The 16,822-nt window shown below is 34.0% G+C and overlaps 1 protein-coding gene across 2 annotated transcripts in view; it reads right to left on the bottom strand.

The window, feature by feature from the left end:
• Positions 1-16,822, bottom strand: part of PDS5A (PDS5 cohesin associated factor A) — a 143,731-nt gene that overhangs the window by 77,891 nt on the left and 49,018 nt on the right. For both annotated transcript variants that reach the window (XM_059163195.1, XM_059163187.1), the window contains exons 3-9: positions 14,198-14,401; positions 13,004-13,090; positions 12,422-12,519; positions 8,005-8,131; positions 6,016-6,096; positions 4,104-4,244; positions 49-164 (exon numbers count right to left, since the gene is read on the bottom strand). In XM_059163195.1, coding sequence (XP_059019178.1) covers positions 49-164; positions 4,104-4,244; positions 6,016-6,096; positions 8,005-8,131; positions 12,422-12,519; positions 13,004-13,090; positions 14,198-14,401 — 854 coding nt within the window. The remainder of the gene's footprint in view (positions 1-48; positions 165-4,103; positions 4,245-6,015; positions 6,097-8,004; positions 8,132-12,421; positions 12,520-13,003; positions 13,091-14,197; positions 14,402-16,822) is intronic.

Raw genomic sequence — 16,822 nt, 5'->3', positions numbered from 1 at the left:
CCTCCAAAACATACAAGTCAGAATCCATAGAATTATATATTCTCTTACCGTCCAAGAAAACACTGCCAAAGAGGACGATTCTGTGTTGCCAAATCCGAATCTTTAGAACCAAATAATTTAGCTAAAAGTCGAACAACAGCTAATCGCTCTTCTCCATCATTGCTCTAAGGAAAAAGAGAAAATAAATGAAGCCAAAGTTTATTCATCAGATTACAGAAAACAACATGAATCATTCCTGAGAAGCTACAGTTTCCTATTTCCACTTACAACGATGAGAACTTTAAAATATCATATGCTCTCATTTACTATGTAGAAATTGATGTGATTCCATGTCACATCATCTTGTTCTTTGTTCTTATTTTACACCCCCTCCAACTGCTAATTTATGCTTACTTCACTGCTTATTTGCAATCTACACAGACACTGTAGAAATACTAAGATAATCATTCAATTCTAACATTCTCTAAGAGTCTTGGAAAAAATTCTGTGAAAGGCAAAGCTGCAAATAATTCCCACCCTGGTAAGTTTTCTTTTCTTTCTTTCTCTCTTTTTTTTTTTTTAAGTAGGCTCCACATCCACTGTGGAGCCCAATGTGGAGCCTGAACTCAGCTCTGAGATCAAGAGTGCTTAACAGGCTAAGCCACCCGGGAGGCCCCCATCCTACTAAGTTTTCTTATAAGAAATCGTTCTGCCATTTGAACTCCAACATAAACTCCTACCAATTAAGGTTTTAAACTTTTTTAATTTTTTTTAAGATTTTATTTATTTATTTGACACAGAGAGAGAGATCACAAGTAGGCGGAGAGGTAGGCAGAGAGAGAGAGAGAGAGAGAGAGAGAGGGAAACAGGCTTCCCGCTGAGCAGAGAGCCTGATGTGGGGCTCGATTCCAGGACCCTGGGACCATGACCTGAGCCGAAGGCAGAGCCTTTAACCCACTGAGCCACCCAGGCGCCCCCCAATTAAGGTTTTGATATATGAAATTTTAATCAAGGATCCCCTAGGGACCTGGGGTAGCTCAGTTGACCAGGATTCTGCCTTTGGCTCGGGTCATGGTCTCAGGTTCCTGGGATCCAGCCCCACATCAGGCTTCCCGCTCCCCTTCTCTCTCTCTCTGTCCTCCCCCAGCTCTTGCTCTGGCTCCCTCACTCTTGCTCTATCTCAAATAAATACATAATCTTGAAAACAAAACAAAACAAAACAAAAACGGAGATCCCCTAAGTTACTGGAGAAAATAACACTGAAGAATGTCATGATTTAGGAAAACTCACTTTCATTTTTTAAAAAGATTTTATTGACTTATTTGACAGAGGGAGACAGAGAGAGAAGGAACACAAGCAAGGGGGCGCAGGGTGGGGTAGGGTGGGAGAGGGAGAAGCAGGCTCCCGTGGAACACGGACCAAGACACGGTGGGAGCCAGACATGGCACTTGATTCAAGAACCCTGGGATCATGACCTGAGCCAAAGGCAGATGCTTAACAGCTGAGCCACCCAGGCACCCCCAGGAAAACTCATTTTAATAGAATAACAAGAATATTAAGAAGATCTAAAAGATCAGCAAAACAGAACATTATAAAAAAATCAAAACTTAGTTTGAAATTTTTTTTTATAAAGACCTCCAATTTTCTTATCCTGAATCAATATATGCTATGAATTGTTTCAGTTTCACTAGTGATGTCACATCTTACTATAAATTAAGTTATTCTGAAACCATGTAAAATGTGAAACTTTAAAAACCACATATTGACTAGGAAAATAAAGGAAGTAACAAAAAGCAATTGCTAATTTTCTCAACCATTCATATACAATGTGTGTCTACAGTAATACCAGATATCCAATAAAAAAATACTCATGGAAAAAGCAGGGTAAAAAAATAAAGAACATGGGATATGGTCTTTGTTACGAATAGTTTATCTTTCAGGAAAAGCAGTTTTGTGGGTAAAACAGGCACCCTTATCAAAGAGATAAAAATGAAAATGGTATAAAGCTTTAATATTTGTAATTAAAAAAACTGTTTTCTTTGACAAAATTTTTCTCAAGCAATGTGACCACAACACAGATCAGGACCTTTTAGTAAATCCAATCAACTAACCAACACGACTTTTTTTTTTTTTTTGAAGAAAAATCAGTCTACTGCCTAAACGTCAAAAACTAAATTAAGTGGAAGTTTTATCCTACTTGTTTGTGACTACTTCAGTGACTTAGTGATTATTTCAAACGATGTGACATTTTATATTTATATTTTTAACTACTGAAACTGAGCAACAACTTGCCCTCCTACCTTATAAAAATTTAAAATACATTTCTTGAGTGAGGTTGGAATATGATTATAGTGATGGTAAACTGATTTTGGTGCAAAAACCATTTGGTGTCTCTGAGGTGGTGTCTCAGTCCACACACAGAAACCTAGAAAACTAGTTCTTAATTCCATCCCCCATCTATCATGGCAATCTTATTTAAAGACTGAAGAGGTGTGACTTTTCATATTCACACTCTATTAACAGAAAATATTTTAATGCTTTATACCTAGAAATAATTTGGTATGGAAACATCTTTAGGCTGTTAAAATAAACTCAATATTAAAAAGTGACACTAAACCTTGTTCTTCATTTAATATTTTTCAAGTAATAGATTTTCTTAGAAGCTTGGTACAATGTCCTTTTATACTATAAGTGATAAATATTTATAATAAAGACAATATGGACAATTCTTTATTTTTTTGGAGGGGGAGAAGAGGAAGAGGGAAGAGAGAATCTTAAACAGGCTCCATGTCCAGCGCTTTTGAGTGGGGTAGGGTGGTAGAGAGGGTGAGAAGCAGACTCCCCACTAAGTGCATAACCCAATGGGGCTTTATCTCACAGCCCTGCGATCATAACCTGAGCAGAATGCTTAACACCAAGTGAGTCATACAGGCACCCCCAACATGGACAATTCTTAACCATCATGTATATATACTGAAAGAGTCTGAAAACTGGAGTTCTAACAAGTCCGTTTTAACTGTGCAACTAGGCAAAATTATTTCATCTTAAATTTTTCATCTCAAAACTCAAAACTATAATGTTGGTCCTAACTAAACCACAGTTTAAAGATCAAATAAGATATTAGATATAAAAAACCTTTCACAAAGTTGAAAATATTGAGCAAATGTAAGCTGTTATCTCACATAATTCAATTGGAACAGGGGATCGAGTGTCAAAAGTTTTTTGTATTTTTTGAGGAGTTATGAATCCCTTGTTTACTTGGCTATAAAAAATAAGATATGCCCCAAGTCATACAGTAAAAGTTTTGTCCTTGATCTATACTATGGAAGGTTCATGTCGTTATAATCAAGATCCTTTGAGCAGTCAGTTTGAAATGTTTTGATGTTTGAAAATGTATCTACCTAATAATAAATACTATTTAATAATAATATATATTACAGGGCGCCTGGGTGGCTCAGTGGGTTAAGCCGCTGCCTTCGGCTCAGGTCATAATCTCGGGGTCCTGGGATCGAGTCCCACATCGGGCTCTCTGCTCGGCAGGGAGCCTGCTTCCTCCTCTCTGCCTGCCTCTCTGCCTACTTGTGATCTTTGTCTGTCAAATAAATAAATAAAAAATCTTAAAAAAAAAAATGTATTACAAGGGATAATACCATTTTTCAAATCTATTATTGTGTCACTCTGTTAATCAGATTTTTTTTTTTTTAAAGATTTTATTTATTTGATAGAGAGAAATCACAAGTAGACGGAGAGGCAGACAGAGAGAGAGAGAGGGGAAGCAGGCTCCCTGCTGAGCAGAGAGCCCGATGCGGGACTCGACCCCAGGACCCTGAGATCATGACCTGAGCCGAAGGCAGCGGCTTAACCCACTGAGCCACCTAGGTGCCCCTGTTAATCAGATTTTAACAACTAAGAGAGTTATAATTTTCCCATGTAACTCTATTACACCTAGATGAGACTGTTTTACTGAAATGATTAAAAATGTATACCTTAACTAACTGTAAGAAGATAAACTAAACTCCCATTTTATTCTTTTATAAGAGAAAAACAATATTTATATCTTTTACAGTTACATATAAATTTTTCTCTTAAAGCTTAAAAAACTTAAAACTTATAGTCAGTCCTACCTTTAGTTTGAATTCAAGCTGCGGCATGACAGATAATAACAAATGAGGATCTATTGCAAAAAGTTCCTGAATCAGATCAAATACATGTTCTGACAAATCACTTACTGATGATCTTCCCAGCACCAGGACTTGATTGAAAAACTAAAGGAGATATTAAACAAAAATAAAATATCTATTTCACTTAAAAATTTGGACAGACTTTTTTTTAATAAACCTGTCTAAAAAAGATATAATTAGGCATTACATATACAACTGAAGGAGATGAAACAGATTTCAGTTACTAATATATGATAGAATAGTCACTAAAACAGAATAAACCTCTAAATATCTAATTATGAATGTAATAGGGAAAAAGGAATTCAGTTGTTAGCTTTTTTTTCAAATTAAGATGGTATTTCTAGGAATCTTCCATAAAAACAAAACAACTTTGATAGTTTATGTAATTCACTATAAAAAATTTCATAGATAAATTTCCTTATAATAGAAAAATTTTAAAGTCTCAATCTTTTTGTTACTTAAGTCTGACTAATTTTGCCATGAGTGTAGTAATAAAGAATACTGAATTCTTATTTTTTTAAATGCCCAAAGTCAAAAAGATTTTGACTAAGAGTATCAAGAGAAAAAAAGTGAGGATACCAAAGCTAACTGATAATTTAAAAGAATGCTAGAAAGAAACAAAGAGAATATCAAAAGCACAAATTAAAAGATGCCTAACGTTCCCTGACAATACACATACACACGTAGGAAAAAAATATTATATTTAAAAATGCTAGAGGCAGCTGCACATAACTGATGTAGCCTGTATATTTGGTAGTATCATCAAACAATATATTTCCTTTGAAAACCAACACATGTTAAAAATTCGAAAATATTACACTTACTATGCACACCTTGGAAAAATAAAAAAATAGTTTTAAAAAATACACATATACAAAAATGACCACGCATAGAACACTAATTCTGGAAGGATATACTAAAGTCTACTTTAATGGTTATTTCTGAAAACCGAGATTAGGGTATCCAGAGTTGAAGAGAGACACTTTCCACTATATATTCTTTTGTGAAAAGAAACTTTTCTTCTACCATGTTTAAATATTAGTTTAGTAATATAAATAATACTAATAATTCATACCATTAATATACTCTCACCTGGGTTTTTATATGTGGAAAATAATTCAAAAACAGATAAATGTTATACTGAAGAAAATAGCTATTAAAGGAAAACACTGAAATAATCTAAATGCAAAATAATAAGGAATGGTTAGATAAATTATGGATATATGTCAATTCAAAGAAATATTTATAGTCATTTATATTAAAAAGAGATAATTTCAAAATAGAGAAAAATCATATAAATACAGACAATTCAAAATTTTACACAGAGTATGTGAAAAAATAGACATGAATGTGAGCAAATGTGCAAACAATGGAATGAACTGCTATATTAGTAAGAATTAAAAATTTTTTATTGTCACTTATTGATTTTTTTTAAGTTAAAAAAACTTCAATAAAGAAGAAAGTATTTTTATTAATATACAACAGCTATTTAAGAAAGAAAGAAGAGTTCAGAGGAATGACCTAGAAAAATAAAGGTAAAGAAGGAAGGAGAAAGTGAAAGAGATCAGCATACTCAGGAGATAAAAAGTTAAATATAAAGGCAGCAAAAGAGGGGTGGGAGTTGTGGACAAGTTTTTATAAGATATACTCTTACGCCATTTAAAAATAATGTCAAAGCTTACACAGTTATATTGGATTTGGTCACATCTGGATATATCAGTTCTTTTATGTATTTGTTTTAAATAGATGAAACCGTTTATAGGCTACACGAAACTGTATGTGAAAGGTCTCATTAATTAATACAATGGATTAATAATTACACAATTATGGAATAAATATAAACAGAAATACATACATTGGCAATGCATGCCTCAATAGTTTGGACTGTCCTTTTCAGTAAGACTTTTGCAAGGTCAAAGGACTGTTTATTTAAGTTCTGAAACACAATAAAAATATGCAAGGTTACAAATGAATTTGTGAGTTTATGAGAAAGAACCATGATAACACTATAATCTTCAAATTGCCAAACTATAAAGCAAAAAATATCACTGAACCCCATTCAAGGTTTTACCTAATATTCTCTAGTCAAGTGGTCTTAAATGCAGAAGTTGCAAATAGCACTATAAATAAAAACCTAAAATATACTAGACAGCCAAAGTCGAACTCTTTTTTTTGTTTAGTTTTATTAAACTGAAAATGGACCTAAGGCTTTTCGGGTTTGTTAACCAATCTGACCCGCCAATTATACCCCTGTATTCTAAATAAATACACCAACCTCCCACCCTCCCAACCCCCATGTAACCCACCATCCCAAGTACTTCATTGTCTTATCAATGTGTGATCTAAGAAATAGTACACCTGGAAAGTGTTCCAAGAAAAACACTTGGTCAATTAAGATAGTTTTGAAACACGGATTACTGTGTTTGCCCCTCAAGATTACCAGTGCACTATAACAAATTAAAGGGTCTGAGAAAGGCCACAGAAAAGACATATTCAATTTTTAAAAACACATTTGGAAATGGATTTCTTATTTTAAAGAGTACCTATCAGCATCTCTACACTTTGAAGTTTTGGACTAAACAGATTCATTCACCATCATCTTGCATCTCTTCCAAAAAAGAGGCTGGGAAACCCTATACTCTAGGTGAGTAATCAGCAACATTTTTATGCAAAGAACCAGATGGAAATATTAGGCTTTTTGAGTCCTACAGTTACTGCTGCAACTACACAATTCTGCTGTTGAGTGTGAAACAGCCACAGACAAAATGAAAATGAATGAGGATGGCTGTATTCAAAAAAACTTTTCATATAAATGGGTAATAAACTAGATTTGTTCTACAAGACATAGCTTCTTGACCCTTGCTCTAAGATTTTATTCCACTGAAAAAAGGGTAAGAAATTAGTTTAAAATTAAGGTAACCTTTCTATTTCCTAAAACAGTATATATATTTCCTAATCATAAAAATACTAACTAGAATATAAACACCATATATGCTATTTATTCCTCTGTTTTTCCCCTCTTATTTTGCCTGATATGTCCCCCCCACCATTACTCTTAAAATTTTGGCAAATTAAAGATTCATTTGAATTAATAAAATGCAAATAATATTTGGAAGCAAAAGAAAAACTTCTAATTAATTGCATTAGATAAGTGCATTATTAGATACACTGTTATCTAACATCTGATAATAGGTCACTGAACCATTAGAAGAATATCAAAAATACGGTATAACTGAATCCAGCCCTGTGGTGGAGCTTGTGGAAAGCTAAGTCCTTCAGGTCCTTAGAAAGAAGTAACAGAGAAAAACAGAAAAACCAAACAGGGAGAAATATACAGCTATGAATCATCTCTTTCCCCTTAACATTAAACCGTACAGTTCCTGCTTCTGCACAAATCTTTTTCTGAAAATGCCCAAGAAAAATGGATTCTGAGAATTAATACAATTCCTATGTCCCACATCTGTGTTACAAAGAAGGAACTACATTTTCCTTCCCAAAAAATCCTACAACAAACAAACAAAAAAAACCCAAAACAAAAAACAAACACCTAACCAAGACAGTACTTTCTAATTCCCACATTACAGGTAAGTGAATGTGAAAGATTTTTGTGTTCCTGAAAACAGGAAGCACTTTACTGAATGAAAATCTTCTATAATATATGTTAATCAATAAATCTCCTAAAAACAATACCTCTAAGACTGATGTGTGTTACACTATTTTGTTGGGGCTAGAAAATGAGAGTGGGAATAATTATGTGAAATTGCAAACGGTGGAAAACAATTATGTTTTATATGTGAAGTACTATCTTTAAACATAGCCCTTAATATCTTCATATTATACAGACCTTATGTGCAGGAATGAGGTTAATAAGAATGGAGTCCAATAATTCTTGAGTAACTCCATCACCTTCCATGATGATAGAACTCATCAAGTCTAGCATGTGCATTTGTACCTTCTTATTGTGGCTATTGCTTAAAGGAAAAAAAAAAAAAATCAGGCTTGAAAATTATACTTCCCAGTTTAAAACAACGATCTCAGATAAAAGAATTGTTACTTGAAGAAAGCATACTAATTAATGGCAAAGAAATTGTGACTGTTCTATTTACGTTCTCGGTGTTCTATTTACGTTCTCGCTCTGCTAACTAGAACAACAGCTTAAGGTATGGTTGTAAAGTAGTTTACAAAATCAAAGACTTTTAAAATGAATTAAGTCATCACACAATTAGGAGTCAAAGAGTGGGTTAAATCAACCAAACAAAAACATCAACTTCAAAGAAAGGACATCCTGCTTATATGTCCCCAGATTTTAAAAGGTGATAACATTTAAATTAAGAAAACAAAAAAAACTACACGATAATGATAATAGACAGTTTTTTATCCTTTTACATATTAATACCTTTCCAAAATGAAACTATAAACACCCAAAAACCCTTAGCCAATACAAGTAATTTTAGCTATAATATCTTTGTCGCTAGAGATTTTAGTTTACCGATACTGAAAATCAAAAGTCTGATATAAAATTTTTAACAGAATTTATGACTAGAAGTTTCTGAAAATGTCATTTAGGTATCTCACAAAGAATTTCAAACAAAATGAGAAGTCAACAAGGTATAAAGCCTAGAATCAGCTTTAGTCCTACTTTCTAAGCCATGCCAGTGAAGTATCAACTGTAGGCCTCCTCAATAAATACATCTCTACCGCTGATCCAGTACTTAACCTAAGAAGACTGGCTATAAAACTGCTAAAAACGAGTAGAACATCTAGGCTTCTCTCTGCCCACATCTTAACTAAAGACTTGAAATATCCATTTTCACATTTATCAGATATATATGTAGAGATAAATCAAGAGAAATGATACAATTTAGTGATACTACAGATACAGGGATATAGAAAAGTTTAAATCAAGGCAAAATTCTAACATCATTTATGTATCTCTTACTTTTTAATTTTTTTATTATTATTATTATTTTTTAAAAGATTATTTATTTATTTGACAGAGAGAGAGAGAGATCACAAGTAGGCAGAGAGGCAGGCAGAGAGAGAGAGAGAGGAGGAAGCAGGCTCCCTGCTGAACAGAGAGCCCGATGCGGGACTCGATTCCAGGACCCTGAGATCATGACCTGAGCTGAAGGCAGCGGCCTAACCCACTGAGCCACCCAGGCGCCCTTTATTATTATTTTTTAAAGATTTTATTTATTTGAGAGAGAGAGATCACAAATAGGCAGAGAGGCAGGCAGAGAGAGAGGGGAAGCAGGCTCTCTGCTGAGCAGAGAGCCCGACATGGGGCTCGATCCCAGGATGCTGAGACCATGACCTGAGCAGAGGGCAGAGGCCCAACCCACTGAACCACCCAGGCGCCCCTCTCTTACTTTTAAAAAAATTAACCTGAAATAATGTATAAGAGACCTGTTGAACACTTGGTGGTAAAATGAAAGATGAAAATTTCTGAAGCTGGTGGAAAAATTCTCACATTAGATACAGTTTCCTCCAACTTTTAGAAAGATACCACTATAGCATACCCACTTTCAAATATCGTGTTTACTAAAGGCCAAGATCATGAAGGATCAACTATATAGTGTCGGGGGGAGTGTGTGCAAGGGTGAAAAAATAGAAATATTCAGACTGATGCAAAAAAACTGAAGAGAGTATTTAACTCTCAGACCCAAATATACTTACAGAAAGGAAAGAATTAGAGTGAAGAGAAACAAAGCAGCTTAAAATGATTTCCACTGGTTCTAGTCAAGATTCAATAATTGAGTAGGACTTAACCTCCTACCTCAAACTAACTAAAAAACTGAAGAAAATACACGAAATGACAGTTTTCAGACACTGCACATCATGCACATGTTGCTCAGAGAGGAAAACATTTTCCAGGCTGCAGTAAGGGAAGGGAAGATACTGACAGAGCCTAGTGGTTTTTCTAAGTCTGGAAAAACTAGAGTTTGCAGGGCAGAATATCAGAGGGGGAGACCTATTCAGAAAGCAGGTCTGTAAAGGTATCCCTGAGTCTTCAAGTGCTTGCTTACTGATCAGTACATGTATGTGAAGAAATGTCTGGAGTCTGGGAAAGGCACCACCTGAAAGGAGCAGAGGGAATAATCCTTGGAATTTACAAAGGTCTTAGAATAGAACATGTTCCAACCAAACTGGAAAATCTCACAATTCATAGGGTATCTTGTAATCAGAATGGTAAACCCACATATCCAAGCTCAACGAGCCCCAGGCACAAGAAAAAGAAAACTCCACCATGGTACATCATAATCAAATTGTTTAAAACCAGCAATGAAGAGAAAAATCTTAAAAGTAGGTAGAGAAAAAAGATACATTATGACGGAGGAACAAAGATTAAAAATGACAAAACTTTTCACTAGAAACAATGAAAACCAGAAAATGGAGCAACATCTTTAAAAGTACTAAAAGAGAAAAAACAAACAAACAAACGAAGAAAAAGAAAATAGCCTATCAATGTATAATTTTTTACCATGAAAATAACTTTCAAAAATGAAAGTGAAATAAAGACATTTTCAGACATACAAAACCAAAAGAAATCTATCAGCACCAGATCAGAATTATAGAAATGTTAAAGAAGTCCTTCAGACTGAAGAAAAACAATACCACATAGAAATCTGCATTGACACAAAGAAATGAAGAACACCAGACAAATGGTAAATGTGTCAGTAAATACAAAATAATGAGTTCCTCTTTCAAAAGGCAAGTCTTTTAAAATTTATTTGAGAGAGTTGTCCGAGAGAGAGAGACCAGGAGAGCGCGAGCAGGGGAAGGGGCAGGAGAGGGAGAGAATCTTTAAGCAGACTCCCTGTTGAGCAGGGAACACATGGCTCAATTCCTGGATCCCAAGATCATGACCTAAGCCAAAGTCAGGAGCTGGCCACTCAACCGACTGAGCCACGTTGGCGCTTCCAAAAGCCAAGTCTTTTATTTACTCCTAGCTCACTATGAATTAATTAATTAGGTCAACAACAAACTTACATCTTTAGGTGTAGTTTATACAGTTTATCCTTTTTTTCATGCCTTCATTTAGTTGCCAAAGGAAGCTTTTTCTCATGCAGTCTCTTTATAAGCTTCCATTTCTACACCAGTTCAGTCTAGTTCTTTCCTATATATGCCAGGTTAAATTCTATTCCTACCACTCTAGGGAAACAGAAAGCATGATAGCACAGTATCCATAAAAAAAAAATCTACAGAAAACTCTAGAAGTGTGCTATCTAATATGGAAGCCAATAGCCACATGGCCACTGAAAACATGTAGTAGGGACAGAGCCACAAGTTGAAATAATAATGCTTTTGTGGGTGCCTGGGTGGCTCAGTCAGTTAATTATTGGACTCCTGATTTTAGCTCAGGTCATGATCTCAGGGTCATAAATTGAACCCCATGTCAGGCTCCAAGCTCAGTGGGGAGTCTGCTTAAGAGTCTCTCTCCCCCTCTGCCCTTCTCCCTGCTCGCATATATGTTTGCCCATGCTCTCTCTCTTTAAAATAAATAAACCTTAAAAAAAATTAATGCTTTTGGATACTGTAGAATAAAGTATATTATTGAAATAAATCTAATTTGTTTTTTAACCTTTCTTAACATGGTTACTAGAAAATTTAAAATTTATATGAGATACATTATGTTTGCATATAGTGCAATGCTGTAGAATGTATCTCATGATGATGCTGGGTTTACTATACCAAAAAAACCCAACAACAAACAAACACAAAAAACCCCCAAACAAACAAACAAATAGAAAACAAAATAAAAATAAAACAAAACACTGAACTGAAATCAGAGTTTAGGCTCTCCTGTTCAGTAATTTGTCCTTGGGCAAGCCACCACACTCCCTTCCCCTATGCATTAATTTCCCTATTTCTCCAAAGAAGGAGCAATGCTTAAGGTATTTTCCTTGCTTGAAAATGAGAAGTCAGTGTGCTTAACCACTGAGGTACTGATTTTCAGCACTCACTAATGCTATTTACAATACTTATAATTTCCACTTCATAATTTAATATCTCATTACATTTATCACATACATCACATTTATGAGTCAACCAATATAACTGATACCTAAACTAAAATAGTGGTATAAAAGCAAAAGCAGCTTTCAGACAACAGGTTTGGTTATTTTCCTCTTCATGCCAAGTCTTCTAAGGGAAACATTTCATTATAAATCTAAAAGATCACAGTCACAGGCAAAGTACACAATACTTCAAAATGCACAGCAAGGAAAGAGACAAACAGTAATGCTTAAAAAATAACTTACTTGATCACTGAGAAGAGAGTCCTAAAAAGCTGAATAAAAATTTCATTGCAATCTTCCAATTCGAAGCAGATGTTGTATGATTTAACCCAAGCTAAGTTCTTAAATAAATAAATAAATAAATAATAGATATTTACACTTGCACAGAATAGCTACACAAAAGCAAATTCAATACTACAATTTATAGAATTACGAATCTCTATTAAAGCTTACAGAAGTATATAAAATTAAAGCTGTTAAAAGTTATCATATACTGTGACCTTTAAAAAGATGTATCTGTTGGCATTAACTTACTCTAGTGGAAAAATACTAAATTGTTAGAGATTAGTAGATATATATATATACTAAATATAAGCAAGTGAAAATTAATTCAACTTAATTCCTCTTCAGATTAGAAATAAAAACAGAAAGATGAAAATAGAGTTTCAAGTAATAGGTTTTTCAGTGGAATGTACTTTATCTTAAAAAAGACATTTTATTAAGTGGGATTTGTATAAAACAAAAAATTCATCCTACATTAAAAAATTACTGTAAGGAATTTTCTATTACATGAATAATGTGATATTTATTAAATTTTATTTTTACCTCTAATAAATAAAAGTATCTATTAAACTGTGGGCTCTTTGTATCCTCCAAACCTTTTAATTGTCTGGTAATAAACAAAAATATGTCCTGTTAAAAAAAAATGATAAAATTAATTTAGATACAAATACTTATCATTCTTTCATAATACACTAATAATAGTCTGTATACATATTCTCCATTAAATACAATAAAAGAAAATTCTCCTTAGCCAAATGACTTGGGACTGGCTTAGTCCATTACTCCAAATAATGAGAACAAAGCAAATTATATCTTTTAAAAATGATAATAAAAATTATTACTGGCATAACTTTTTTGTCTTTCTCATTCTTGGAGAACCGTAAATTCTCTATCTTGTTGCCCTTTCTTCTACTACAGAATGTCCACTTTACTCATTATCTTCATCTTGCATCATGGCAAACAATTATCTTCATTTTAAGGACCTGGACAAGAGTCTTTCCATTACTATTTCCTACATGAAAATAGTAATTTTCAGAAGTTTGAATCTGATGTGTGACCACAAACTTGTTTGGAACAAAAATAATAATAGACTGGTTCAAGGGTTGTGCTTTTCATAACAATAGTATGCCATTTCTTAGTAAGCTTTAAAAGCTTTTTTTTTTTCCTTAAGAAGTTTTAACCCAAAATAGAATCAACATGCAAAAAAATGACTTTAGGACAATTGAAAAGAAGGCAGTTCAAAATACTAAAATTTGCCGGGAAAAAAGTTATTAAGAATATGAAGTTAGCTCAAAGAGATCAATTTAAAAGAGTTCCTCAAACATTTTAAACAAAGGCAGAAACCTCTGAGATAAGCAGAATATAATTTTGCATGTACTGTGCAGGGTGAAATAATCATCTGAATACATAAATTCTGTTACACTATTGTTTTATAAAGTGTCACTAACCTACTATTTATCCCTTCAATTCAATCACCTGGGCTTTGTGATGGGTTACCATGAAGGTTACATAGAGCAGACAGGGGTTAGTTCCGATCTACATCTTTCAATGCCTCAATAAAGATACCGGTCATTTTTGTGGATATACAATGAATTTTAACTGAATAATTCATCTGTTTTACAACTTAAGATATAATCTTATGATGATGACAGGTGAGTAATAATAAAAGCTAATTCTTAAAGATAAGCTAGAGTATAAAGTATAAAAGTAAACTAATTCTGTAAAGATTTTATTTACCTTAAGTTTATCATGGGAAGTATATGGAGCTTCTGGGGCATAGATTCGAAAAATGTCAGCCAAACAACATGCTACAAGGAGACGCACATCTTTATTGGGATTCCTGAGGAAAAATTCAGATGCAAGATGCAAGGCTAGTGGGAGATACTGCTGTTTTTCATCTTCTGAGTCCTGATCCATATCCATAAAAGTTTTTACTACCATCTGTAAAAGTACATAAAAAGAAAAAAATACTCAACTCCTGATATTTACAAATTAGAAGACATATATTTTTAAAAACTCATGTCCATTACAACACAAACTACTAGTTACTATCAGAGGATTCACAATCAATTTGTGTAAATCTTCATTTAAGACTGATCATTTTAGGTAAAATTTAACCCAGATAAAAAAATTCTTAGTCTCATACATACAACCAGATTCGTTTGATATTCTACAATATCATCAATTATGTTTCTTTTATATTTTATTATCAAAGCTGCCTTGATTTAGACTCTTTCAAACTGCTCTCATTTCACACTTTAGTAGGTTTTGGATTTCACAAAAGAAAACCATGTTTAAGCATTTTTATGTAGCTGTACTTTTTTTTTTTTTTAAGATTTTATTTATTTATTTGACAGAGATCACAAGTAGGCAGAGAGAGAGGAAGAGAAGCAGGCTTCCTGCTGAGCAGAGAGCCTGATGCGGGGCTTAATCCCAAGACCCTGGGATCATGACCTGAGCCTAAGGTAGAGGCTTTAACCCACTGAGCCACCCAGGCGCCCTGTAGCTGTACTTCTGATTAAAAGTTGTAATTATAAAATAACCTCTCTTATTGTTTGTAATTACAAAATTACCAAATGTACATTTTAGAATCACTCTAAAACAAAAACCAATGCTCATTATTTGGAAGAATACTGTTAAAATATTCATACTGCCCAAAGCAGTCTACAGATTCAATGCAATTCCCATAAAAAAAATATATATATAGTATTTTTTCACAGAACTACAATGAAAAATCCCAGAATTTCTATGGAATCACAAAAGACCCTGAATTGTCAAAGCAATTTTGAGAAAGAAGAACAAAGCTGAAGGTATCATAATCCCAGATTTCATGGCATACCACAGAGCTGTAATAATCAAAACTACGTGGTTAATAGGGGATGGGGAAAATGAGTGAAGGGAGTTGTAAGCACAGGCTTCCACTTATGCAATGAATAAGTCATGGGGATGAAAGAAATATTGTCAGTGATATCATAATGATGTTTTATGGTGAGAGATGGTAGCTACACTTGTGGTGAGCACAGCATAATGCATAAAGTTGTGGAATCACCATGCTGTACATATGAAACTAATGTAACACTGTGTGTCAATTACACTTTAATAAAAAGAAAAGAGAATTTAAGAAAAAACAAACCACTAGGGTATTAGCACAGAACATATAGCTCAGAAATAAACCCAAGCCTATATGGTCAATCAATCCACCAAAGAGGCAAGAATATGGGGAAATAACAGTTTCTTCAACAAGTGTCCACTGGACAGCTACATGCAAAAGAATAAAACTGGACCACACACAAATATAAAATGGATTAAAGACCTACATGTAATACCTGAAACCATAAGACTCCTAAAGGAAAACACTGGCAGTAATCTTTTAGACATTGACCTTAAGGTATTTTTCTGGATCTGTCTCCAAAAGTAACGGAAACAAAAGTAAAAATAAACTCCTGGGGGTGCCTGGGTGGCTCAATGGGTTAAGGCCTCTGCCTTCAGCTCAGGTCATGATCCCAGGGTCCTGGGATCAAACCCCACATCAGGCTCTCTGCTCAGTGGGGAGCCTGCTTCCTCCTCTCTCTCTCTCTGCCTGCCTCTCTGCTTACTTGTGATCTCTGTCAAATAAATAAATAAAATCTTTAAAACCCCCCCAAAATATAAATTCCTGGGACTACATCAAGCTAAAAAGCTTTTGCACAGCAAAGAAAATCATCAATAAGCCAAAAAAGGCAATCTACTGAATAGAAGATATTTATTTGCAAATGATATATCTGGTAAGGGGTTAATATCCAAAATATATAAAGATCCAGTAAGACCCAACAACAAAAATACCGAATAATCTAATTTTTAAAAATGGGCAGAGGACTCGAACAGACATTTTTCCAAAGAAGATATCAAGATGGCCAAGACACATAAAAAGATGCTCAACTAATCACTAATCATCAGGAAAATACAAATGCAAACAACAATGCAATATCACCTCACACCCATCAGAACGGCTAGTATCAAAAATACAAGAAATAACAAGTATTAGAGAAGATGTGAAGAAAAAGGGCCCCTCCTGCACTGTTGGTGGGAATGTAAATGGGTGTAGCCACTGTGGAAAACAGCATTGAGGTTTCTCAAGAAATTAAAAATAGAAGTACCACATGCCCCAATAATTCCACTTCTGGGTGCTTACCTGAAGAAAATAAAAAACTAATTAGAAAAGATACATGCAACCCTACGTTTATTGCAGCATTATTTACAATAGCCAAGATACAGAAGCAACCTAAATGTCCACTGATAGAGAAGAGAATAAAGGCGATACACACACACACACACTCATACTCACACACTAGAATATTAATCTAACATAAAAAATAATGAAAT

This window comes from Mustela lutreola, chromosome 1, assembly GCF_030435805.1.
Source record: "Mustela lutreola isolate mMusLut2 chromosome 1, mMusLut2.pri, whole genome shotgun sequence".
Taxonomy (NCBI): Eukaryota; Metazoa; Chordata; class Mammalia; order Carnivora; family Mustelidae; genus Mustela; species Mustela lutreola.
Note: the sequence above shows the minus strand (reverse complement) of the source record. Positions and strands in the feature narration are given on the sequence as shown.